At 38.7% G+C, this 27912-nt stretch overlaps 1 protein-coding gene across 6 annotated transcripts in view; it reads left to right on the plus strand.

The window, feature by feature from the left end:
* Positions 1-5889: 5889 nt before the first annotated feature.
* Positions 5890-27912, plus strand: part of LOC136676906 (electrogenic sodium bicarbonate cotransporter 1-like) — a 48752-nt gene continuing 26729 nt past the window's right edge. For 3 of the 6 annotated variants that reach the window (XM_066654189.1, XM_066654191.1, XM_066654193.1), the window contains exon 1: positions 26143-26695. In XM_066654189.1, coding sequence (XP_066510286.1) covers positions 26286-26695 — 410 coding nt within the window. In that variant the 5' untranslated portion in view covers positions 26143-26285. Of the gene's footprint in view, positions 6143-7207; positions 7302-12306; positions 12381-16599; positions 16774-26142; positions 26696-27912 lie in introns of those variants that run through there. The other 3 variants (XM_066654190.1, XM_066654192.1, XM_066654194.1) reach the window with 2 other exon arrangements.

A 27912-nucleotide genomic window follows, 5' to 3' on the forward strand; every position in this document is an offset into this window, starting at 1 on the left:
AGTGTGTGTGTGTTGCCCTGTGAAGGACTGGCGCCTTGTGCCCAATAATTCCAGGTAGGCTCTGGACCCACCACAACCCTGGATAAGCGGTTACAGATAATGAATGAATGAATGAATGGTATTTATATTATATTTTGAATGATTTAATGATGTCTTGGTTTAAGGTTTGACCTAATAATTCAGAGCTCACAAACAGGCCATCTCAAGGAGATGGAACACCGGGAGCTTAGTTTCAATTACAGTTGCAATATTGTTACAAGTTGTGAAGCACCTCCTTGTAACTCACTCACTCACTCATAAATAATCACTATTTTTTAGGAATTCTGTGCTTTGCATCAATTATTCTTGACAGCCCAAGTAAAATAGATGAATTAATTGTCACACGATGTTACATGGGTGCTAGGCCATTCTCTGTACAGCAGTAAAACTGACTTGTAATTGACATTGTATTAAGTTTCATGGCATAGTTTTAAAAACGATTTCTCAAGGAGGTTCCTACTTAAGCGTTCAGTGAGTGTAACTCTATTTTGGTCACGTTTATTATCACGTTTATGCCTACAGTCTGGATCACCAGGTAAAGCCTGTTAAAACCAGTCACAGGACTGTCACAGTCTTTGAGTAATAATTTAACTTGATGCAGATTCTTGCTAAAATTATTCGTCCCCAGATTCAGTATCAGCTAAAAACTGAGGAGATGGTCAAAACCCACAGTGTGGGATCCCTGTGACCTTCTGGGTAATGGTTGATCACCCATTACAACATTTTCTGATTTACTAAACTGACCATGTGGAAATCTGACACCCTTGCATAGGTCAGACTCAGAGAGTAATGGATGACATTTGAAAGCACATGATCCAACACTCCAAGAAATCAGAAATTCATGGAAATCAGCCCCATCCATGCGTCATTAGTGGAATATTCACTCTGGTCACTTTGTTGTGCTCAGCGTCTCGGTGTATGACACTGGAGCAGTGTGGCAGCACCCTAAGTTCAGGCTCGTATTTATAATCCATTGCCACTGTGAGTGTACCAAATGCAAGTGATTATTTCCTCTTTTGAAATGATCTGCAATTTTGAAGACAAGGCCAGCCATTTTCTGAGTTTGGAAAACTTCTCAACTTCTCATTACTGTCAAGTGGCCCAGTTTTCTCCTCGTAGCCCACTGTGGCACACTGCAGTAACGTGCATATCTCAGTTTCAGGAGCCAGTGACTTATAAAGAATGTGCTCAGAAAGTGCCACCATCATTACAGGAGTGTCACACTGAGTTTATCCCAACAGCTCAGTGTAAAGGAGTCAGTGCTGTGGTGAGCCATTTATCGGTTACAGTTATTTGATGCTGTGCTGAGACTTGGCCCAGTTTGGGAAGGAAAGACTTTAGTTGTGACCTTGAAAACATTTTGGTTGGAAGTAAACTGTCCAGAGAAAGTGTAATCAAGGGCACACTGAGTTGTGTGAGGTTCAAGGGGCTGTCTACTTGACTGCAAATGCTTTAAATACACAGCATGTCCCAGAGTTTTTAAAAGCATTTTATAATCACTGATGTCAGTTACGTTAGGGTGCACCCTTTAAGGACCCAGTTTTGCAGATTATCAGCTTGCATAATCACATAACCACATTAACTGGAATGCTTAATTAATCGTTGTGTATTCGTATGTTGTTTTTGTATCAGTTCAAACAGATCACAAAGTTGTTGCTTTTTTGTTTTTGTTCCTTGTTGCACCACCCAGCTCTCGCTAGAGCTTTCTTTAGGCAACAATCCAATGAATGTTTGAATCTCTTCAAAAGACCACTGTACAAGCTGTCGTTGTAAGTCAGATAAAACCTAATATCCTTGCTACTGTAGCAAAACCCATATATGGCTAGTTTGTGCTGGGTTTCATCGTGATTAACACGTCTTTCTGCAAGGTTTATATGTCATTCTTTAATCCCCATCCCGATTTCTTGAAACCACAAGTGAGCAGGTACTAAAAAATAGCCAGGTACCACATTTCCCTAATGGAAAAGCAAAAAAAAAATGCTGAGTAGAGTCAAGTTGAATAGTGTAGGTACCATGCAGTTAAAAACTGCCATAAGTCATATGCAGAGTCATTGCAGACTACTGTAACCTGCTGAGCCTTGTGGGCTTGGATTTGTAGTGCAGTGATTATATGGCTGCATTCTTATTCAAAATGTCACTGTGGTCTTTTTTTGAGCTAAAATTGCCACCATGTTCGATTATCCTTAAAAGCAGAATAAGGCAGCGGTTGGGGTGACATTAGTTCTTTGCCTCAAAGAAAAAGCCCCTCCTGAGTAAGGGTGTTTTCATTAAACACTGTGAGATTTGGAGGCTATCTGCTTCAAACAAGAGCTTATTCCCACATGAGACACAACAGTAATGCAGACTTGGATCAAAAGGGCAGTGGTAGACTGTCCACAGCCAAACCTCAAATTCAAACGGTCAAAAAGAGAGAGAGAGAGTAAAAAGAGTAGCATCCATTTACTTTGTTCAGAAGATGAGTTTTGGTTAAACTGGCTCAATATGCAGTGACACAGATTAAGGTGCTGGATATACCAAATGAAATGTTTGTGATGTTGATGTTGGAAGCATCTACTGACACTTTTGAGTCACCAATCCACCTACCAACATTTGTTTTTGGACCGTGGGAGGAAACTGGAGCATCCGGAGGAAACCCACGCAGACACAGGGAGAACACAACACACTCCTCACAGACAGTCACCTGGAGGAAACCCACGCAGACACAGGGAGAACACACCACACTCCTCACAGACAGTCACCCGGAGGAAACTCGCGCAGACACAGAGAGAACACACCACACTCCTCACAGACAGTCACCCGGAGCGGGACCAGAACTCACAAACTCCAGGTCCCTGGAGCTGTGTAACTCCGACACTACCTGCTGCTCCACCATGCCGCCCTAGGTTTGTAATGTTGCTGTTTAATGTTTTTGAACATTAGAGATGTGTGTGTGTGTGTGTGTGTGTGTATAAACCATGTAAACTGTGAGCATATAGATTACAAAACGATCAAATGCCCATTATATTTTGCATAGCTCATAAAGCTGTCTATATAAATGAAACTCAGCATGATTCAAGTGTCCACAGTGAAAGTGAACTCTTAACTGACCCCTGTGACCTGCTTCATTCGAGCAATTTCTGAAAACTCTCACTTGCTTTAACCAGCGTGACTAAACGATGTATGGGATATTAATGTTTACCAGACTTACAAACACAAACACACACACACACACACACATACACACACACACACGCACACATACACACACACACACAGTTTGCCCCTCAACAGGATTATGTTGAAACCATTTTACAAATAATGCAGAAGGGTAATAATATTTTTATTAACATATCATATTGTGTATGAATGAATAAGTACACCCTGTCCAGCCAGCCACATTCTGAACAACAACACTTTCTGTTTGTGTGTGTGAGAGAGAGAGAGATCTGTCCAGGGTGTGTTCCTGCCTTGTGCCTAATGATTCTGGGTAACACCCACAACCTCCCTGATCAGAATGAAGTGGCTATATAACTATAAGTTTTAGTTTAAAAAATGATGACATTATATACACTTGCTTTATTGATGTTGTAGTTGAAAAGAAGTATAACATACTTAAATATACCATGTACTGTAACTTTAAGTACACTATTTCTATTATTGTTTAATGTATTTGGGAAATAGAAGGCAAACCCTAACTATATATGTTGCTCCTTTAAAGGAACACTAGATAGTGTTTATATCGTAAAATAATGGCTTCAAAATCACTGTGATACTCCACTGACCTGTAATAGGGAGAATAGAGCCTCTGTCTTCGTACTCTGGGCTCAGCACTGCAGAAAAAGCACTGTGTAAATTTTTGAGGTGGTCAGGAAACCACGCTTCCTCCCACTCCCCCTTGATTTCAGAACAGTGCTGTAATGAAGTCACACTGTGGCGTAATTTTGGGAGCCAGACCATGCGCCAATCACCTCTCCACCGCTCTATTCATACCCCTTCACTCTCACTTCATCCCTGTGTTGAACAACATCGCACCCACCGCCACCTCGTCTCCTCCCTTCACCGCATTACGCACACACATCCAAGCCACCCAGAACTCCAGCCCAAAACCTCCTGAGATCTTACCTGGTGTTCCTTTAACCTTGTGGCATTGCTATAGTTTTTCCCATTACTTTAAATTCAGCAATTTGTAGAAGCGTGTTCTCTGTAGAGGATGTTATAACTCGCTTGTACCTGGAAAATCAACAAGACGTGTTGTTATGCTGTTAATCAACAAGGCACCCAAAGATTAAAACTAGACTGTGGTTTTAATAGTTACTTAATGTTCAATGATATAATTGTAAATTATAATAACAATAGGCTGCAATCATTGTTCAATGAAGTGTAAAAACACAGACCTCTGAGAGTGTCCTTCAATTCCCAGAGGCTCTCAGTAAAAAGAGCTTAGGACCTTAATTAATTGCAGTGATGCTTTGTGCTTATCCCAACCCTCATCTATTATTTTTTATTGATGTCAGTTCTCTCTGTGTGTGAAGCAGAATGCTGTTTACACAGTTTGGGCTTGATAGCAAGTCCAGACAAAAATAAGTGCTACATTTAATTGTTTTTTTTTCCCTACAGATAAGACAAAACAAGATGAAATTAAATGATTTAGAAACCACACATTAACAGCAGTAATAAATGTGGTGTGTTTGTCAGAGCACACAAATCAAATGGAAAGATAACTAATTGTTACATTTCTTGAGGTGGGGTGGTGCTTTTATAGACATGTTTGTGAACAGCTCATGTTGTGATCTGTCATCTATCGTGTGTTCCCATGGGGGGAGAGGGAGGCCTAACAAACATCTGACCTTCAGAAAGCCGAGCTCACTCCCACTGTGAATTAGACCTTCTCTTGTACAATATTAGAACATTGGAACCTCCCATGGAAACTATATATATATATATATATAGTTTCCATGGGAGGTTCCATGTATATATATATATATAACAAATTAGGAGCATCCTATATTTATGTACTTTCCTGCCAAAATGGCCATTAAGGACAAAGTATGTACCATTTTAATACAAAATAAATTTCTGAGCATTATTAACTCCATAAAAAGTAATGAAACAGCCACATATGAGCCTAAGACAACCATCTCCAATGCCAATAATCAGCTAGAGGGTCATTAATTCCACTAGATTTGGGGTTGGTAACCAATGGGTATGTGTTATGTGAAGTGTTGGAGCACCAACCAAAGCCTTTTGCTGCATTACTGAAGGGCAAACTGCTTATTAATACCCTTGCTTGGATGCTGGATGTGCCTTGCGCCCAATGATTCCAGGTAGGCTCTGGACCCCCCGCGACCCTAAATTGGATAAGCGGTTACAGATAATGGATGGATGGATGCTGGATGTGGTGTTCACATGCTCTGGGCTATGTGTTGTTATACATTTAATTTCCCCCACTAGAGGGCGCTGTTTCTCATGTGTGAAAATATCGTTAAGGGCCATGAAGTTGGTAACATGTATGAATGAATCTGATTGAATCGATTCATTTGAAATATACGCTCCTTCCAAATTCACAGTGTGTGTTTGCACACGTTTTTAATCTATTAGATAAAGTTATGAGAATGTTCGGCTTATGGTTCATGCCAAAGAGAATGTTTCATTTAGTTGATCATTCAGTGAACCGTGTATTTTAATGCATGAGTCAACCCACTGAAGTTCAGAGAAATGTATCGGCTCAGCAGGACGAGCCATTTTTAAATATCATAGTAACGGCGATATTGAACCTGAGGCTTAGTGACCGTTAACTGTAGCAGGGAGCAGAGAAAGTAGAAGATTCTCGCTTGACGCTGTGTTAAACGCAAAGAAAAGTCGCTTTTCTGGAACACCCTTATGTAAATCAGTTAAGAAGCTCGGTTATTTGTTTCCTCGCCGTCGTGTCGTTAAGTTACTACTCAGGTGAATCCTCGGTCTTCCGCCCACCTCTGACGTTGGCGGACCGAGGGCTGTTACAAATATGAAGCGGACCCGTTCAGACTTCGAGCTGTTTTCGTTCTGACTCTGAAACTTCAGGACTACAGCACTCTTTCTCATGTCGACCTGAGGGACAACCAAAGACACACACACACACAACGAGGTATACTTGTCGGTAGCTATTGTTTCTTTCTCTCTTACCTTCAAGGTCCGCTCACGTTTGATTTGCCGAGGGTTTTTGGTCAGAGTCCTGGCAGTGCTGATTTTCTTCATTATTCAGGATGGTTTATTTTACTCTGACATTGCTTCAGTGTTTTGAAGTCGGACTTGGAAGTGCACTTGGAAACACTGTTTCTGTTTGAATGCATCCTTACTGGTCACATCCCTTCAGAATAAAGTAGTGCGAACGACTGCTTGGAATTTTATGTATCTAATTTAAGTCGTCGGTACTCCTTAATTTATTCCGAAGGGATGTCCCAAGCAGGCATCCTTAGTTTCTTGTCCATATTGTTATAATTGTAGTTTCTGTAGAAAAAACAGGTACAATAGCTACATTATTGTTCACTAAATATACAGTAGACAGTGTAAAAGTACAAATGTACTACTAAAGTACAGTAGTGAACCTTAGGTGCTTTACATTCTCCTCTCCTGAGGGAAAGGTTAATATTTGTAAGTTTTCATAGTAGAAACCTAAAATACATAAATACAAAACCTACATAAAAGGTCTGGACTTGACTCAATATGTATGAAATAAATGCACCTTAAAATTCTACAGTTAAAACAGGGTATTGCAAAATTATGTTCCCATCCTAACAGCACTGAAGATGTACCTTTGTGGGTAACATCACAGCGACAGTGAAAGGTACCACCACAGTGAAAGATTTTTGTACCTTTCATACCCTCAGGGATAGGTCTTCAGTACCTTTAGACAGGGAAAATAATTCTGCCATTAATATCTGTTTAAAACAGTTTAAATCCAAAAATGAAGAGAGAAATTACTGTACATTTATCGAACACAACTGGACTTTAAGTACAGTTATACCTCAGAGGGTGCGTTTACACTGGCAGTACTCGCAGTGAACAGCATTGTAACCTGTTTTTCTGACAATACCAGCCAGGTGACAATCTCACAGAAACAGATTAATTTCTATTTCTTTTTATTCAGAACTGAAGATGTGTGGAGGAGACAAAAATGTTGGACAATAAGTTTCAACCGTTTGTTTTTTAGGGCTTGTGTCCTGACACTTGCTTTAAAAGAAGAAGGAGAAGACGATAAAAGAGAAGAAGACGTCCGCCTCAGAAATGAGCAGCGCAAAGAATAAGTAAGTGACTGAGGATTTTGCATTTTGAGTGGAGAAAGTTGTTTTCACTGATTTGCGACGCATAATAAAAACAATTCATAACAAGATTATCAACAGTTTAACACAAAACATTGTTAATGATTAATATATCACTATAACTTTATAAAACATTAACAAGCATTGCTTAAATAACGCAGAAATGATAAGGTAATAGTGACCTGTTCTATCTGATGGAGTTGACAGGGATAATAATGTAGAAATAAATTAATTAATTAATCTTTTGTCTGAGTGGAGAGTGGTGTATTTGATTTTTCCTGCAAATCTACAATAAGAATCAACATTAAAACGATTTGGATTTATTGAGTTGTTTATCATCATTTCATCATCATCATTATCTGTGAGTGCTTCTCCAGTTCAGGGTCGCGGTGGGTCCAGAGCCTACCTGGAATCATTGGGCGCAAGGCGGGAATACACCCTGGAGGGGGCTTGAGTTGTTTAATGTTGTTTTAATCTTTATTAAACAGTTAAAACAGTCCTTTCTGATGTAGTCTTGTTGCGCATTTATGAGAATTGTGCTCCAGGGCCAATATCTGATATTTATCAGGTGTCGGGTTTAAGTTCACTACAGCCACATGTATTAGAATCCTTCAGCAGCACACTTGATATAAAATGAAGAATTACAGATGTACTGTACTATATCTGTTGATACTGACGCATAAACATGGAGATAAAAAAATGAAATGGGGTCTAAAGCCACCTGAATCAGCATTACACAGAAATATAAACTGTACTTATAGAGGGCACTTTAGAGGGTCGAAGTATCAGCCAAATATAAACATCTGTGTGATATAGGCATCTGCTGATACTGATTACATTTTTTTTGCGACACTGTTTCTGTTACAGACCAGGCAGTAATAAGAACCATATCAAACAGCCGTGCACATGTTCTGTTTTAATTCTCCTGCTGGTTACACCATGTAGCATTACCCCTTTGGACTTGACTTGCCCTTTACTAGTATTGTTTTATTTTAAAACAGAATGGAGAATGTAGAGTTTAGTTTACAGACTATTTTGAATAGACTAAAGCTTCAAAAGTCTAAACTAAAAAAATAGATTAAAAAAAAGAAAAGAAGAGCATTTAATTTAATTGTTTTACCACTGGCTCTTTTTAATTTCAAAGACGTTTTGTTCTACTGTAACACTCTTGTTCACATAACACAGATATGATTTCAGAGTTCCCAAATATAGAACAACTCTGAATTATTTACTTGAATTACCTTTTAAAAAGCTTTCTAAAACTCTCTCAAAAAGTACCTGCAGTGACCAGCAGTTTTTGGGGAGTGGGTAGTTCATAGTTGACATATGAAATGATTTTTTTTAACTTAGCTGATTTGTCCATTTTTAATGGAGTCAGCTCTGGAACATAGCTTTGTGCTTTCTGTTGCAGTTTATGTGAGTCTGGGCTCATTTCAGAAATGTTTAAGGACGTATATGTCCTTGTAAATGTTTGGTCTGGTGCATACCATATATTAAAAGCCATAGAGATGCTTAGGGAAAGCAGTGGGCTTAATAGTTTAGAATTTCTTTGCCCACAGTTTGCTAAAAGCCTGTTGTGTCGGCATGTGTTCCATAGGTGGCAATAAAGTTTTGGGGAGACAGAGCACTAAAGAGGGGCAAAGCAGACCTCTGTTCACTAAAACCCCTAATGTCCTTCTCTTCTATCTGGAGAAACTTAGTTTAAGTTTAGTTAAACTTAGTTTAAGTTTAGTTAAGTACCACCTCCATACCTTTAGCATTTTTAAATGGGTGCAGGTGCCCTTCATAAAAACCACACGTTTATGAAGTGGTACCTGTAACCTAGGTCACAAGAGGTCAGAAAACATAGTCATTTTGTGTGTTTAGCCTTCTGAACAGAAGTAAATGGTCGGTTATTAATAGCTGTCTACACCTGACTATACTGTGGTGCTGACTCAGGATGCAGTGAGAGTGCATAGTGCTCAATCACGCTTTGTGGTTTCAAAAGTCATGTGCCAGAGGAAAACCACTGACAAACATCCCTCTTTATCTCTCTCTCTCTCTCTCTCTCTCTCTGTCTCTCTCTCTCTCTCTCTCTCTCTCTTGCTCTCTCTCACTGTCGTATTTGTCCTTGCTTGCAATTCGCAAAATTCTCAGAGAAAAACTAAAAGACTCAGGAAGACAAATATAGAAAAAAAACATTTTAAAAAAGCAGTGAGAGATAAATATTTTGTTTCCTGTGTAACAAATTGAACTTTCAATTATGGCACAATATATACACAGTAGTTGACATATTTAGAACACACACAGGGGTGGTGCAGCAGGTTAGTGTCGCAGTCACACAGCTCCAGGGACCTGAAGGTTGTGGGTTTGATTCCCGCTTCGGAAGACTGTCTGTGAGGAGTTTGGTGTGTTCTCCCTGTGTCTGCGTGGGTTTCCTCCAAGTGCTCCAGTTTTCTCCCACAGTCCAAAAACACACGTTGGTAGGTGGATTGGCGACTTAAAAGTGTCCGTAGGTGTGAATGTGTGTGTGTGTGTTGCCCTGTGAAGGACTGGCGCCCCCTCCAGGGTGTATTCCCGCCTTGCACCCAATGAATCCAGGTAGGCTCTGGACCCACCGCGACCCTGAACTGGATAAGGGTTTACAGATAATGAGTGAACGAATAAAAGAACACACACAGACTAGTTTTTCTTAGGTTAAGTATGAAGTGTCTGTAGTTCCATTTAGTTCACTGCACAAAGTTTCACTAAGCTCTGTTCACAATGAGACAATGTAATTGTTCAGTGTTCTTTAAATACTGGTGATATGAACTGTATACTCAGAGTTTATTCTGGGAAAATATCACAATGTTGATAGAATACAGTAAAGCTGGTGGTACACAGTGCACGAGAAGTTAATATGCAATTGCATGTAAGACTGGTGTTTGGAATTATATGGTAATGACCCTTTATTGTACCTTTATGCACAAAAAGAGAGTGTATAGTTTTTTTTAAAAAAGATTTTAGTTGCAGGAAAATGTCTTATTCAACAGTGTCTAATATACTTAGTTGTGTTTATGTCTTTGTCGATGACCGGTAGTATTGAATGTGTTTCATACTTTAAAAAACTCAGCCCCAACAGTACACAAAAAAGCCAGTAATGTGCAAATCATATTTGTTCTGGTGTGTTTGAGGTACTTGGCATTTTATCAGTTTGTGAAAAAAATCACAATTTGTGATTCACACATTGTGCTGCATGGAAGAGTAGTACATGGGGAAATATGTGTTCTCTTAAAGAGTAACTGAAACCGCAGAAAGTATTACTGTAAATTTATATTATTCATACTGGTAAAATATTAACTTATTTAAACAAATGAATATAACACCCTTTATCTGTATCAACTAACTGATCTCTGAAACCGACAAAAAAACACACCCATGCACACATGTAACAATCCTATTTCACAAGACACATTTAAAAGTGTGGTAAGCGCCTCTCTGCAAGCTCAACTTTATCTCTTTATTGTATTTTAGTACTGTGGTGTTTTGCATTAATGCCTCTCACACCTCTCTTACACCTGTGAAAGCTAAGACCCAAAAGACAGAGAGAAAGTGAGAGAGAGGGGGTGGGGAACTCATAGGCTGTGATTCACACTTTACGAGGAAACAATAACCATTGGCATTTTTCTATTGAAGGGGAAAGGCTTCACCCCCACCTTTTACTCAACTACTTTGCACCCAGTTAGTACATTTACATACAGATTACATGAAATAGAGAAAAACACACCAAACTCCTCACAGTCACCCAGAGGAAACCCACACAGACACAGGGAGAGCAAACCAACTCCTCACAGACAGTCACCCGGAGGAAACCCACGCAGACGCAGGGAGAGCAAACCAACTCCTCACAGACAGTCACCCGGAGGAAACCCACACGGACACAGGGAGAACACACCAACTCCTCACAGACAGTCACCCGGAGGAAAACCACGCAGACACAGGGAGAACACACCACACTCCTCACAGAGAGTCACCTGGAACAGGACTTGAACCCACATCCTCCAGGTTTCTGGAACTGTGTGATAATACTAACCCTAATATCATGCACTATACCCTAAAAATAATACTGTCTGAATAATACTTTGAAAAGTTAAGATTATGGATTTCTTGGTGCATAGTGCTATATACATATTTTGCAGAGGAGAATAAGCATTACTGGTTTAAAAATCTTAAACGTCATGTAGATATTTTCTTTTAAACCTCCTTCACATTAATGGAAAAACTTATTTTGAGAGAATTAAATGATTAAATGTCTTCTGTGCTCAGCTCATTATAAGAAACCCTCAAACAGGAAATGAATTTATTGTAGTCATGTTATGAGCTCCTACATTATACCCCCTAGAGATGCTCACCTAATCCTCAAAGGTCAGATGATTGTATGCTAGCCACGTGATGCCCCACCTGCCTGTTAGCATGGTATATAGTGTGTGCACGTGTGTGTGTTTGGGTGGGGAGGTCTGTGTGGCGTTACTGAGGCCAGACAGACGAAGTTTCTCATATACAATGGGTGGGTGTGAACTGTGTTTATTCATATGTATTCTGGCCATGTGGAAAGTGTTGCGCTGGTCACTGTTACTCTCTTCAGCTGATCTGGGATCTGTACATGGCTGTCCAACTATCACCTCTTGACCCTTCAAAGCCAATTAACATCTAGCAGAGACACTCAGCTTGCACCCCTCCCTTCCCTCCCTCCACAACAAGGATTATCGTTCCAGTGTCTACCTGATAGCTCTTTGTGTCCCCAGCAAGGGCAGGAACGTGTATCATTACCCCTGCTGTCTGTCTACCACCTTAGGGCTGGATCCAGAACCAGAATTGCCCCCCTTGTTAGCGATTTCTGCTAACCTGGGACCATGGCTAGCCTTAGCTCTAGCAGTAACATACTGCAGGTGAACCAGCCGAGGTGCTATGGCTCAACACTGTCTCTAGAAGAAAAATGTGAGCAGTCTTTTTTCCTCTTTTACTATTACAGGATGGAGGATGAGGCGGTGTTAGACAGAGGGGCATCTTTCCTTAAGCACGTCTGCGATGATGAGGAAGTTGAGGGTAAGGATTCTCTTAAAAATTGTTTCAGCATTGTGAATTTTTTTGTTGTTGTCCAAGCTTCATTGGCATGTCGTAGCACACCTGGTGGTTTCCTTTATGTGGCAGACAAATGTCAATTCAGTACAGAAGAGATTTTTTTCTGTGGATATTCAGTTATTTTATAATTGGCCCATTTTTAGTTGAAGTGGTGTAATGAAGATGTAGTGCAGGATCACGTGACATTGTGTTTACTTAGCTAATCACCTCCTGGTCTACTTGGCCAACAAACTTGGACAATTATCAAGTGTGTGTAGGTGTTTTATGTATTGTGATTGTTTCAGAGATTTTTTTAGATTTTGGAGGCCATTGCTTAACCTTCTTTTAAGGCTGATAATAAATAGTGCTCCCAATCAATTTTAAAGCCATGTGAAACCTAGTATTTTGTTTTTAGGGTTAAGTTGCCACAGCAAGGTGTTAGACATTTTACATTACAATCAGATCAGCCAAAACCTAAAAGGTAGCAGTGAAATCTTGCTTTTATTTGCTTGTTTTAATTTATTTTGACCTTAATTCGTTTTCTTATATATATATATATATTATGTCAGTATCATTTAGTATTAATTAGTTTCCATCAGGAAGGTCCCTTTTAGTTCTTAAAACACATCCTGATTAGGGATTAAGTAAAGGCGCCAGTACACACTAGGTGGTCTTGACATTTATCGCTTTGAATGTTGAAAGTAGATTATAGCACTACGAAGGTCATTAGAGTGAGAGTAAAATTAAAATCATGTTAGATGTATCTCAGGTACCAGTTTATTCTAATCAGTGTACTTTTTAAAGACTGTGATATTTCCTTTCACCTCTGACTGAACTCTCACACAATCCCTCCACTTCCTCTAGCCAGAGTGAAGCTGAGTGTTCCCAGGTTGTATGACTAAATCCCTTATGGTGGACACTTCCTATTCCACTTACCTACTTAGTCATGTCTTTGTCAATGCCAAAGAAGTCTCAGATAAGTTCAGGTTAGCACAGTGGGGGGTTTACCTTATTTTTAAGCAAGTTGCCTTTTACATTGAACCAATAGAAGTGCACAAAAATGTCTTAGAAATTTGCATTGGTTCCATCAAATTGTATTCGATGTAGCAAAATTTTTCCTTTTTGTTAGATTACTATTCAGAGGCTTTGTTCTGACAAAGATAAAATAACTATGGCTTCGTTTGAATGTTTGTTTGGAAAGATATTTTTGTATACAATTAAGTATTATAGCCTATTGTTCAAAGTGAATTAACATGTACTGTTTATAAACAATGAGCCAGCATGTGGTTGTTTTTTAAACTTCATGGCTGTGTTAGCATGCTGGGCATGAATGTATCTGTGTTGCCCAACTCTCTGCTGTGGAACGCACTGTCCCAGCTGCTCTGTTACTGGGGAAACTGGAAGTACTGAGCTGTGGCAGCCACAAGGCTCAGCCAGACGTAGGGAACTTTATCCAGTGATAAACAGTGTGCCACTCTAATTCAGGCTGTTTTCTATGGCCTTTTAGAAACGGGTTCTTCCAAAATGGACAGGAAGCCTGCTACAAAGCTGGGCAAGCAGTTCCACCCTCCTCACCTCTCCTTTTCCTTCTGTTACTTTTTCTTAACATGTACTCCCTTTTCCTCACTTAACGCTCTTGCCATCAGTGTTATTTATTCCCCCTCCCTTTTCTTTTTTCTTTCTTTCTTTCTTTCTTTCTTTCTTTCTTTCTTTCTCACATTGATGACAGATTACCTTGAATCTTCATATTTAACTTTGAAGCAAATAGCAAATCTATGTTTGATACAGGTTTGTTTCACTGAATTTGTTTTACAGCAGTTTGAACATCTGTAGGTTATTTATTGTGGAATATGCAAAATAATTATAACGTGAACAAATTCCTTTTATATACTTAAATGTTTAAATTATTTTTATTGTGACTCTGCTTGGGGCTGAAATGTTCACTAAATTAATTGGCAGTAATTCTCTCTCTGGATTTTTGTGATAAAGATATCTGAAATGTTGAGAAATTGAATAGCGTTTGAGAAATCACAGCTTTGATAGTCTTTGTAGAACCTTCTTAATTTGCATTGGAATAGCCTTTAAACATTTTATTTTGGCTTTAGTTTAGAGAGTGGACTGGTTCTGTGGGCTGAGTGTTGATGAGAAAGAAGAATGAAGTCTTAACAGGAGTGTTGCTAAAGCTTTGGAGAGGGCGAACAGCAGTATTGAGTGCTGTAAAATTACTTTTGCATTGACGTTGTTGTTGCATACATTTGGACATCAAATGATAATGTTACAGTGAACTCAGTTACAGTGCATCATTTAGTTGTGAACACACAGCTTGTAAAATCTCTGTACAAAAGTACAAAATGAAATGGGTTGCTCTGGAGCAGCCAAACATGAGCCTAAAATCACCATATTCATTGCCAAGTGTTTGTTAGAGGTGTATAAAGTGACCAAGAATTGGGCTGTGGAGCAGTGGAACTGCATATTTTTAGGGTGAAGGTGCTCCATCTAATTGGGATGAATCGGAGTGGGTTAGAACTAGAAACATCCCACATGCCTCACTAATGCTCTCATGGGTGAACACTTTAAAGTCATCACAGAAATACTTCAACATCTAGTATAAAGCCTTCCCAGAAGTGTAGTGGCTATTACCATTACAAAGGGGAAAACCTTTATTAACAATCCACATTCCAGATCCTCATCTATCTATCTATCTATCTATCGTTACACTTATATAGCGCCTTTCTAGATACCCAAGGACGCTTTACAATCCACACTGCTCAGAACACTCAATCCACACACTGAGAAGCAGCAGCCAAACGTGCATAGCGTACTCTCGACCAGGAACGACCGTCCACCTGGAGGACTGCATCGGGCACTAGGATTTCACTAGGATTTTCTGGGCGCACACACATTCACTCACACAGCAGAACAGTTATTAGACAGAAGCCAATTCATCTACCCTCCATGTTTTTTGGACTGTGGGAGGAAACCGGAGCCCCCGGAGGAAACCCACGCAGACACGGAGAACATGGAAACTCCACCCAGATGGGACTTGAACCCAAGATCCCAGCGCTAACCACTAAGCCATGTGTAAAGCATGTATCATTAGCATATTATTTGGAACAGTGAAATATTTGCTGAGATGTTAAGGTTATTAATATAGGATAGGATATATAGTATAGGATATTAATATATAACATCTGTTGAGACTGATACTTTTTCCTGGTGGTGGCAAATATGTTCTGTCAGTCCTGATGGCTTGTAGCTAATTATGTGAGTAGACTAAGTTGTGTATAATTTAAAAGCCAGAAAACACAGAAGGGAGAATTTTTTTGCTAAGTCTGTCTGGTTTAGCTTTCCTGAGATTAGTTTGTACTCAGGCCAGGTAATTATTACATTGTCTTGTTTTGATACAAATGCTAAAACACGGTACTGAGCATGTCATAATGTGTTTTGAAAGGTTACAGAACAGGTGGCCCCAGTATTTGAGAAAATGCGGTGTGACTCAGCATTGAAAGTTCATATTTTCTACTGATTCTTTTCAGACAAAATATATGGTTCAAATGTCTAGTGCAAATTCTTCTTTTGAGGACCTGACAATTATTTTTGGGCTGTCCTCTTAAATGGGAAATTAGGCTATTTCCTGTATAGACTACATTAAGGAAGTGGTTGGCATTTATTTACATCCTTACTTTGGTAAGAACACCATAGGTCTCTCCCAGTGGACCGTGAGGAAACAATTGACACAGAGCTCTAAGCTCAATGTCTTGTAGAACATTTCCTTTCTCAGACTTGCCATGGAGGTAGCTTCCTGTAGATTTGAATGTTCAGAGTGCCCAAGCTGTTTTAGACAGCTGAACCTGACTGAAAAAAGCAATACCCTTTTGCTTGGTTGAAATGCGTGAGGGAGCAAACACAGTGTTAACATGTGAGCTGAAGTTCTGTTGTAATAAAATAAAAGCATACGATAAACATTAATGAAGTTCAATTCAAATTCAGTTAAAAAATACTATAATGCCATAGAACTGTCTACTGATATAAAAGAGCAATCCCCCGTTTCTCCTGAGACCATTTGACAGACACTGCACAAACTTATAAAAGTACTACATTTTGCTGATGCAAGTTATAATTAAAATGAATCTTTAAACTTCACTGCACTTATTTGTGATCATGTCTGACTTGTTTCAAGATCATTGTCTCTTTTTGCTTCCAGGCCACCACACCATCTACATCGGTGTGCATGTGCCCAAGAGCTACCGGCGACGGAGGCGTCACCGCCGGCGCACCAGTCACAGGGAAAGAAAAGAGAAAGTGATGGAGAATGCCTTGGACAGGTCGGACGCCGAAAACACTGAGGAGGCCAGCAACAGCATCCTCAAACCTCTCAGTAAGTGCCTGCCAAAGAGCCTTCAGCTCACATTAGTGCCTGGTTCTCCTTCAGAAAGGCAGTCTTTTAAAGGCACACACACTCACACACACACATACAGCCTCAGGCCAAAGCTACTGCTAACTCAACTTCGTCAGAACCAATATCTAGAGCTGCCCAGGCAGTGTATGAGTATGTTTGGACAGGCCAGAGCGAAGGCCCCTCTGTGTAAGTAATAGTCACTCTAAATAGGCCATGATTGCCTGATGTGAGTCATGGAGAGAAGGATGTGTGTATGTGCAGCTGAGATATCTAATGGCCAGGGAGATTTGACCTGAGGGGGATCAGTTAGAAGGCGTTTCTTCCGATTTGGACACTGAGCCTTTAAATGGTCCCTAATGATGTCTGTAGGGGCAAGGGATAGAATGGGATAGGGAGCGAGAAAGGAAGAAAACGAACACGAAGGAGGAAGAGGGAGACAAAGGAAGTGTCAGTCATGTATTTGAAAGTCATGCGACCAGCCCATTCGCCTACATAAGACCAAGATTGGATGCAGCTTTGTGATAACACTGTAGGATATTGTAGGCACCCTTTCACTTTCCCCTCACTGTGCACAGCTGTTAATGGAAACTTCCCACAGGCGGGATGTAGAGTTACACTCTGCAGGAGGCTCATAGCTTACCTTATCTTCACTGTTCTGCTAAGCATTTACTCTCACAATGTCCCCATTTAATCAAAATATGACTTAGAATGGAATCACGGTGGGCATACAGCTATATAACTTTATATACTAAATACGTTGTATACGTTATATGGAAGTCACATTGATCTACAGCAGGGCTTGTCAAAAGAGAGATTCACAATTTTTAAACCAAGAAAAACCTTTGTATGTTCACTCTACCCGCATCTATTCATTATTTTTTTTTACATGTTAGTGATTTTCTGTAGAGAATTGATATTGTGAGGTAGAAGATTACCACAAGCTTAAGGATAACAATGTGCTGGCTGTTTGCCACTGACCCTCTGTGGGCTACAGCTTGTGTACAGAGGGGACATTGACCTTTTGTCTCTAGATGGATTGCTTCCTGATTGTTATCTTTGATCCGGATGCTTGTTTGCCATTATCAGTCATTCTCTATTATAAGCTACCACAAATGAAGTAGTAAATCTGCTTAAAATGGAATTTTTAAGAAGCAGTTTTCAGTTGATTTTGTTTCCTAAAATCACAGTAGCCAATAATCTCTGATTTGAGTGTCATATTTATTTTATTTGCTATTTCTATGTAATGTTCTTGCTGAAGATACTCCACACTCATCCAAAGCAGGCTAACAGCTCTACATGAATCTACATCAGTTAAGTAACAATTTGTTGGTAAGTAGTAATATGTAGGATCAATTTAAACAAATCTTTCCATCAAGACCTTGATAGTGAAAACAACTGTAGTTCAATATAGCTAAAGTTAAATGGCTTTAGTGTTTAAAACTAGCAGCATTCCTGCTAACTGTTCTGCTAATAAAAATTTATTATTTATTTATTATTATTAATCATTCTAAACTACACATTTGCTGTTGTTCAGACATGTTTCTGTACCCTGTTGGTGGCTTCTGAAGACATGAAGAAAATCTCTTGTCTTACTTCTTCTCCCCTCCCTCCAACAAAAGCTTGCCTTTGTGCCTCTGTACGGGTGCCTTGAAGGATTCATTTACATCCTGGAACTTGGACAGGTTTTGTGGGAGGCTGTTCATGATGTTGGAAGAAGCTTTTGTTGTTGGTCTGGGCCAAGATTTACACATTCTCTTACAAAAGCCTCAGTTAGGACACCTGCTGATTATTCATGTCAGAACTTAATTTCATTAACATTTTCATGTTTACTAAAGGAATACCAAAAGGTGCCTTAATGGTTTAAACCGTTATGTAACTCAATGCCAGAAGACTGATTGTTATTGTAAAATGTTCAAGGCAATATACTGACACATGCATACATTGTTTCCATCTAAAACATACTGTGACAACTGTACACAAGCAATTTAAACATGACTACAGCATTATAGTACAATATATATGTATAAAATATGGTTGCAATACTTCCTCCCTTTCTGATCTTTGCTTCTGATTTTCAGTATAGCAGTGCTGTGAGACTCAGCATAAATACAAATAAGCTAAAAGAGAAATTAAATGACAAAAGCATGTGTTTTGAAATCCCCAGATTGATGTCGTGGATACTGTCTGTTCTGTCTTATGGGCAGCACTCACATCAGTTTAACTCTAAAGCTCACAAAAACAAATAATATGTCATATTTATATGTATAGGCTGCTAATAATTTGACAATAGTCCATGTTCCAAAGTTGCCATATATGGTCAGTGCATAAAAATTGAAAAATGTGTTTTCACAATAACAAAAAAAAAAAAAAAAAAAAAAAAACCTGAAACCTATTTATAATAAAAATACAAGGGTTGGACAAAAGTGTCTGTAGGTGTGAGTGAATGTGTGTGTGTCTGTGTTGCCCTGTGAAGGACTGGCCTCCCCTCCAGGGTGTATTCCCGCCTTGCGCCCGATGATTCCAGGTAGGCTCTGGACCCCCCGCGACCCTAAATTGGATAAGCGGTTACAGATAATGGATGGATGGATGGGTTGGACATTGAAACTGAAACACCTGGTTTTAGACCACAATAATTTATTAGTATGGTGTAGGGCCTCCTTTTGTGGCCCATACAGCGTCAATTCGTCTTGGGAATGACATATACAAGTCCTGCACAGTGGTCAGAGGGATTTGAAGCCATTCTTCTTGCAGGATAGTGGCCAGGTCACTACGTGATGCTGGTGGAGGAAAACGTTTCCTGACTCGCTCCTCCAAAACACCCCAAAGTGGCTCAATAATATTTAGATCTGGTGACTGTGCAGGCCATGGGAGATGTTCAACTTCACTTTCATGTTCATCAAACCAATCTTTCACCAGTCTTGCTGTGTGTATTGGTGCATTGTCGTCCTGATACACGGCACCGCCTTCAGGACACAATGTTTGAACCATTGGATCCACATGGTCTTACTGGTGCAATGTGCAGTTAATGAAGATTGGCCACCAGGCTGCTCCAATTTAGCCATGAAACCTCCCACACTACAATGACAGGTGTTTCAGTTTATTGTATGTAATGTAAATACAAAATAGCAAAATAAATGACACTTCTTAGAAAGTACACTAGGAAAAAGTTAAGTAAAACCACTTTATATGGAATATATGTGGAAGCCATTTTAATATGTGCCAGTATTCTGAGATCATTTGGCATTTAGATTTTTCTCCACAGCCAAAATAAAACATACAAAACTGTGCAAAACTTTCAGGCACATGAAAAATGAAATGAAAAGTTTATCTGAGCAGTAAGTGTTTATTTGCACAGAAGAGCAAACAAACAAAAAGTCCCTTAATAGTAGAATAAAAAGAAATAAAATGATTACTGTAAGTACTACTGTACAGTAAGTAATCTCTCTTACTGGTAGTCAAGTATTATTTGAGGTTATCATTTAATGCCTAGTTTTACCAGTTAATAAATACTTTAATATGTTAAATGAAATGTACTGTTGATTCATCAAATCCATATGATAAATGAAAACATCTGGAAACAAACTGTTTTTCTCACTAGCTCAGAACACATCTACTATTATTAAGAAAAGAAATTAATTTACTTTTATTGTATTTATGTTTTAATTGTATTTTTATGCTACAATAATAATAGTAATCCCAAGTGCCTAAAGCTTTTGCACAATAGTGTAGGTTTTGTTAATAAAGCTTAATGTTTTGCAAACAGATGTCCATTCCCCAGATGTCAAAGAGTGAAAGAAATGAAGAACAGATCTATTAGACAAGTGGATAAAGATTAGGAATGATAATGGAATCACATTGGTGTGATCAGATAAATGTTCAATACAGAAATAATCATCTTTGAGCCAGTGGCTGTATTTAAAACTGATATTTTATGAAACATTATTCATAATCATCACACAGAATCACACTTTTTGACCTCTTTGCTAGAATGCTTACAACTAATGCATTTTATTGCATTTTATATTTTCAGAACAATGTTATTTTTCTCAGCATAACATTTGCTTGTTGACAGATATGTGCACAGAAAATATTGGATATTGGCCTTGGTGGAAAAGTCCCCATATCAGTGTTTCCTTTATAAAGATAGGTGAATGAACTATAAAAAGCTGCGAACTGAACACCTATGAATATTGGTGGTATTAAAATTAACTATTAACTAATATCTCACAGTACAAAAGTTCAGTTTAGATTAGACTGTCTGGGGGTATGTCTGAATAAACATTAACCTGTTGTATTTAAATGTAAGCCTGTTGAACTCTTAAAATAAATATTATTATACTACATATTTTACTAGAAATTAATTATACAAGACACTCTACACAAAATGCTTCCACAGTAAGCAATTGAAACCTGAGTAAAAATATCCCTCCTGTGTAGGCATGTTAGCTGTTGTATCTATTGTATCATTGTCCTTCCACAATATGTAAAGTGTGCCAATGGGACCCAGTCAGCCCCTGAATTGAACAGGATGTCCCATAGACCATCTCTTTAGCCATAAGGCAAGTGAACCAGCCCACAGTAATCCTCTCTAAGGCAGCTAGTCTCTCCCCCCACTGCAGGTTATAATTAGTTAATCTAACCTTCTTCCTCACCCTAAGGCTTGCCCCTGCATGTGGAATGACTAGCTAAAAAGAAAAGTGTTCAGGAAAAAATGTCTTAAATATTCGATAATATTACAATTTTCTTTGGACTGATTGGTTCAGAAAGGGGACATTTATCAAACCAGATTACAGAAATCACAGTGGTTTTTAGTTATAGGCAGAGAATATCAGGATTGAATTCTATTAAATAATTTCAATTTGGATATTAACAGCATTAATACATTTACCTCACTGGATGTGTTGCCTGATTATACATGTTTGTTTTGGTGTATTATATTAGGGATTGACCTTCTGCACATTTTACATAATAGTATAAAGCAGTCTGATTGAAGGGACATAAGTATTGGATCTACATGTATAGTGTCTTGTGACTATCCATGCTGTTATTCTTTGGTTTGTTGATGGGGTTTGAAGAAATAAGGATCTCTGGACAGATCACATGGTATACAGCCTTGGTTGGTCTCTCTGGGCTACTAGTGTGGAACCCCTGCCCAAATGTTGAATGTTAATTCTAATAATACATAGACTCAGCAAATGAAGAATGAATAAATATCAACAGTTTGATTAATATTGGTAATTGTTTAATAATTTATAGGTCATTCCCTTCCATCCCAACAGTGTCATCCCAACTGTAAAAGATTTTATAGCTTGGTTTTCTGCAGACATTGAGTATTTGTCATTGTTAGGAAGCAAGTAAGTGGTGGTTGGGGTGGGCACTAGCTGAAAGAACAATCACCAATCTGAATGAAGCATCATTGTGCTGCGAACAAACGACAAAAGCCTCTGATCACAGGCATGTGACACCTCAAATGCATTTTCGTTTGGCTCCTTTTTCTCTTTTTCTTGAAACCTCTAAAATAGCAATAGAATAAACTTCTGGGGACTAGTCTCTTTGCAGTAGAACTTAATTTCAAGTAACACCAGTTATTTACACAGATAATTGTTATGGTTAGCCTTTATTGTTCAGTTACTATTCTCTTTCTTCTTTTTTAAGCCTACTCTCATTGTTCACAACATGGTCAGTGAATGTGGAATACTATCGGAAGTGAATTTCAAGTTCCCTTTGTGCTTTGATATGTGGTTAATTGGGTGCTTCCAGCTAGTGTTTGTTGCCAGGAGGAGATACAAAGCCAGTGTCCTTGTCCTATTTGCTTCCAAGAAAGAGGTGCACAGTGTTTAAAGCTATAAGGTGACCAGTACTTTTCATGCATCTTTTAACATCTAGATTAATGTGAAACATGCTGACATGTTTGATTTGTAATGCTTTACTATCATAACAAAAGGTATGGTAGAGTTACATTATTGTCATTAAAGGTACAAACAGTGTAAATGCAACTTTAAAGTTACAACAGTGATTTTGCCTTAACTAGTCAACTAAAGAGTTCTGTTCCTGCAAACTGCACTATATTTTCTTCTCCAGAAGGAGAGATTAATATTTGTTTCACTATAGATCTGTTTAAATACAATAACATAAGTCCTGTAGATGAAATTGGGTGTATGAAATCAACACAATTCATTCATTCATTCATTCATTATCTGTAACCGCTTATCCAATTCAGGGTCGCGGTATCAACACAATTGTAAACATTAAAATTAAAAAGAAGAAGGTAGAACTATGTTCCCTAATTAAAGGTACAGAATATGTACCCTTGAGGGTAACCCCCACATTGTCAGAAAAAGGTACCACCACAGTTTTTCTGACAGTGTACCATACTTATGCATTATACCTTACATAACATATGGAAGAGGAATACTGTGGTGTTTCTGGTTTTGGAGTGAGGATGTTGACCTAGTAATGGAAGGCCATTGGTTCCTGAGCTTATTTTATGACCACAAGAGTCATTCCCATGAACAAGGTACTGTTAAGCTCCAAGGACCCTACAACATTACAGCTATGTATTCCTTAATCCCTATCCCAACAAAACAATACATATTGCCATATAACTCAGATAATGCATGAATAAAAGTTTATATGGCTCTTCCCTAACTACACAACAGTGGCAAAGTGTCAAAGGGCAAAGACTCACCTATATACTAAATATTTAAAAGTAACATCTATGATTGTGGGGAAATGCAGTTCCAAGCGTCATGTTTTTTAATATGGAAAATACTGTTTAAATTATCACAGAAACTCATTTGTAAATCGCGTTGTTTGGGCCATCTCCTGAGTTTTTCCAACTTAAGTTATCCAGAATGTTCAGAGATCAAAAATAGAGAGAGAGAGAGAGAGAGAGAGAGAGAGAGAGACCAGCATACCGGAATGAGACAGTTTGTTTATTTACTCATTTAGAAAAACTGGGGCTTTGTAAACACATTAGACTGGTTTTGAGCATGCAAACAAATTGTAGAGTTAGCAAATGATGAGAAAACATATTCTGAATTTTATAAAAAATATTTTTGGGTTACAATCCTAAGCTATGCCTTTAAAGGCTGATTGTCTTATCTGCTGCTTATTCTTTTCAAGTAAGATCTGTTGCGCTCTTGAACACAGGGGAGTCTGAGTTATGCTGCTCTATTAGATTCCAAAATTTTGCATTTTTATGTACCCTGTTGATTCCAGGTGCAGAAACAACCCCAGCAGCCTATAGAAACAATCGAAGAATCAATCCAGCACATACCCTATACAATGGATTATCCTACACAACATAGGACGATATTATTAGAGTGCGTGGTTTTGTGTTTGTCATGTGCATGCTATGTGTAAGAATTATGATGCGGATTACGACATTGCTTTCAAAGGCTAAACATGTAGTTCATTCACATCAACCCCCACTGCCAGCTTTCATCATTGCTATCGGAAATCCAGTCAGAGTGTAGGTGTTTTGCTTACATCATCACAGTGTAGTAACTTTGCACCTTACCAAAACTTGGAGGAAGTCTTTTTGCTTTATTATTCCCCTTTTTGGAATAATATACAGCTACAGGCTACATACATTTTAATGAGGCAAATCTATGGGATAGGAATAACATTAGATTTCTTTTTTTTTTTTACACATTCTCTTCTTTTTTCAAACATTTACAGTAGCACCACTGGTCACTGAGTAGGTGCTGCCATGGTTACTGTATAGGCAATATTGTACACCAGTGTTAGCCAAAATGAGTCTCTCCAGCTTGGAGTGGCAGCTTCACTAAGCCCCTTTTCGGGCAGTATTCTCCCTCCCTTGCTTTTCCCATGAGCCCCTGTTTCAGGGACAAAGTCCTCTTTGTGCAGGCCTGTGGCTCTTGGCGACTGAAGCCACAGCTTTGAAACCCATTTGAACGATGTGATTTTCATTTCCATCTCTCCTTTTTCGTGCTTGCTCTCTCTGCTCACTCGCCCATATTGAACACCCCCTTGTCTCCTTTTAGCTACATCCTTCGACCCGTCTCTCCAATCTAAGCCTCACTTAGCAACTGGGTGAGGTGCGGACTTTTCCAAGGCTTAGCACATGGCATCCATTGCAATGTTGTCTGTATGCAGCTCAGGGCCACAGTCTGTGTAGGGACAACTAAGCAACCCAAAGCAACCAAAAAGGGTTCTGCTGTGACAGACTCTACCTCCTACTCAGCTGGTTTGATTATTAAATTCCTATGTGTTAGACGTTAAGAAATTATTTTAAGCAAAAATGAGCAATAATACCCCCTCCCTTGCAGCCCACAAACTTTTAATGATGTGACTAAAACATCACATTACCCCTGATGTAAAAATGTCTTCTTGCAACTCAGTCCAAGCACAGTTTGAAAAGTGACATGTCATACAATTCTGCCCACTGATCTGGAGGATGGTGAGGAGTGATAACTCATCCAGTCAATTACAGTGCAGTTGTACTTTATTTATTTTTCTTGAAGACAAATCAGAATAATATGTATTGCATTTCAGAATGCTACTTTCTATAAACAAGAATTAAGGTTTTCATTATTGTCATATGGAATAATGACCCGGCTCCTGCTATGAATGTTTTGTGCAGTGCAGTATAAACAGGTATCTGTCTTTGAAGAAACCAAACCATTTCAGAGTTTAGTTCTCTGAAGAGTCATAGTCTTTTTTATAATGTATGATTTGGAAATTCTAGTTCTAGGGACTAGGAGGACCTCATTTGTCTAGCCACAAACATGTGAGCCTGGAAATATTGGACTGGTTTGGGCTCCGACCTGTATTAAATATTCTGTCCACTAACCAACACATGCTTTCATCAGTTGAACTCAAAGCTCACTACAATTTTACTGATTAATTTTAAATCAGCATTTTTATTTATATATGAGCTCTATACAAGGAGTAGAAAAAAAGTCTCTTTTTTGTTATAGTAGGGGCCTTCAATTTTTCACATTCCGTGATCCAGAAGGTAATGGCTTTCTCAAACTGCTTCTTAACTGCCCAGTGCCTTGACGTTGCATCTTTCAGCAATATTGTGTTTTCTATCGGTACTGAAAGTTGGCAAGACTTTTTTTTCTGCAAGCACTGATGCCTGACAAATATTTAAATTAGAAGACAAGGGAGAAGGAAAGCAAAGCCCTCCAGTGAAGAATGAGCAGTTTGTGGAACATTTCCTAATTGTTAATGAGGGACTAAGGGCAGTGTGCCAGAGCTTGTGGACCAATGGAGAGGGTGCTACTGGTGGAATGGCAGAGGGGCGGGCTGTTGCTGTCAGAGGACAGGGGGACCCCCTTTTTTAGCTACCTGGGTGTCATTACATTATACTAGGGGACGGGACAGCAAGCTTCTGGGAGTGCTTTAATGAAGGTCTAAGTGTTGGCTGCAGAGGGGGGCTTTTGAAATTGACCTCCATCCCTCTCTCATCCATCCTCACCAAACGTATATCTGAGGATTACAACGTTTTCTTGGAGGGGTTTATGATGGATACTTCAGAAAAAAGTTCAGAGAACACGTTGGACAACAACAATGTGGAGAAGAATGTAGCAGAAGAAGAAGAGAAAATGGATTCAGACAAAAACAATGACCTAAACTCAGAGCAGGAATTGTCTGAAGTGAAAATCCCTCCTCCACCTGAGCAGACTTCTCAGATAAAACCAGAGATCAGGCCCAATGGCTTAGGGGAAGAAGGCAAGGCACAAGTTGACAGTCGTGGAGCTCAGCCCCTGACCCGCAGTATTTTTCCCCATACAGTTTCACCAGCAGCTGAACGCATTCGTTTCATCCTGGGTGAAGAAGATGATGGGCCAGCACCTCCACAACTTTTCACAGAGCTGGATGAACTGCTGTCAGTGGACGGCCAGGAGATGGAATGGAAAGAGACAGCCAGGTAAGATCCCCAGGTTTATGCAGGACCTGACTTTCTTATCTTCTGCTTATTGAGAAAATGTCAAAGGATGAAGAGGTGACCCTTAGATCTTGTACAGAGCATTAATGTCCATGGCCATGGTGTTAAACGGTCCATATCATTAAAATAAAAATTACTAAATATAAAATATGAGCTTAACATTTGCATGTATGAAATAAAGGGTTTGTTTATAGTGCTTCAGTTGCATAAACCATCTGTTTTGAATTTATTTGTGATTTCTAAGGAACCAGTGTTTATCTGCATGTTTGGCCTACAGTGGTTTAACTGTACTTATTCACATAGATATTATAAGTAGTGTTTTGACCTAAACTAAAGAAAGCCGGAATGAAGCACAATACAGAGCAGCCATTTTGAACAAAACTAATTTACAGACATATTTTGCAAGACATAATAACAAATATAGCCTATGAATTAATGTTTGCTGGATAAAGCTCGGTTTGGTAAATGCTTGTGTAAATAAAATTACCAAATGTTATGAGTAGAATATATGAAAAATATTCCATTTTCAATTCCAGACAAATTCAAGTTCTTCCACTTATTGTTTTAGGACCCATACAGTGATGGTCAGATTTGACATTTATTTCCAAAAGTAATTTTATTACAAATATATATTTTAATATTTTTTTGTAAAATTTTGCTGTTCATTGTGCAAACAAAAAGAAAGATAATGTAAGTTAAAAAATTAAACTTAAAGGGAAAAAAGGGAAAAAAAATTAGGTGAATTACTCATGAAAAAGCATGACTTGATAGTTGTAATGTGTAGAGCAGTACTTTACAATCTGTGACAAATTCATGAAAATACATCCGGAGTCTGTGGCACATTGCCACCAACAGCTTTGTGGTCGTTTGCTCAGCAAAAACACTCATACGGACAAGAGTATTATGGCAAATTAAAAAAAGGTGTAGTCATTTGATTGTGGTTGACTTTGTAAATATATTATTCAACACCTTTAAAATGACATAGTTGTCAACAATTTTTTTTTACTTAAATTGATTCTGTTATAACACAGAAAGAAATAATTTAAGTATGAGCATCAACCCAGTTCAGTTGTGAATTGTGATAGCAAAGGCACAGTTTTTAAACATTTTCCTCTGAGAGATCTTTTGGCAGCTTGTTCAGACAGGAATTTGATCTCTGAAAAAAAGATGGGTCCCACAGCACACGTCAATTATGGTCT

Source organism: Hoplias malabaricus, chromosome X2 (assembly GCF_029633855.1).
Source record: "Hoplias malabaricus isolate fHopMal1 chromosome X2, fHopMal1.hap1, whole genome shotgun sequence".
NCBI classification, from domain to species: Eukaryota; Metazoa; Chordata; class Actinopteri; order Characiformes; family Erythrinidae; genus Hoplias; species Hoplias malabaricus.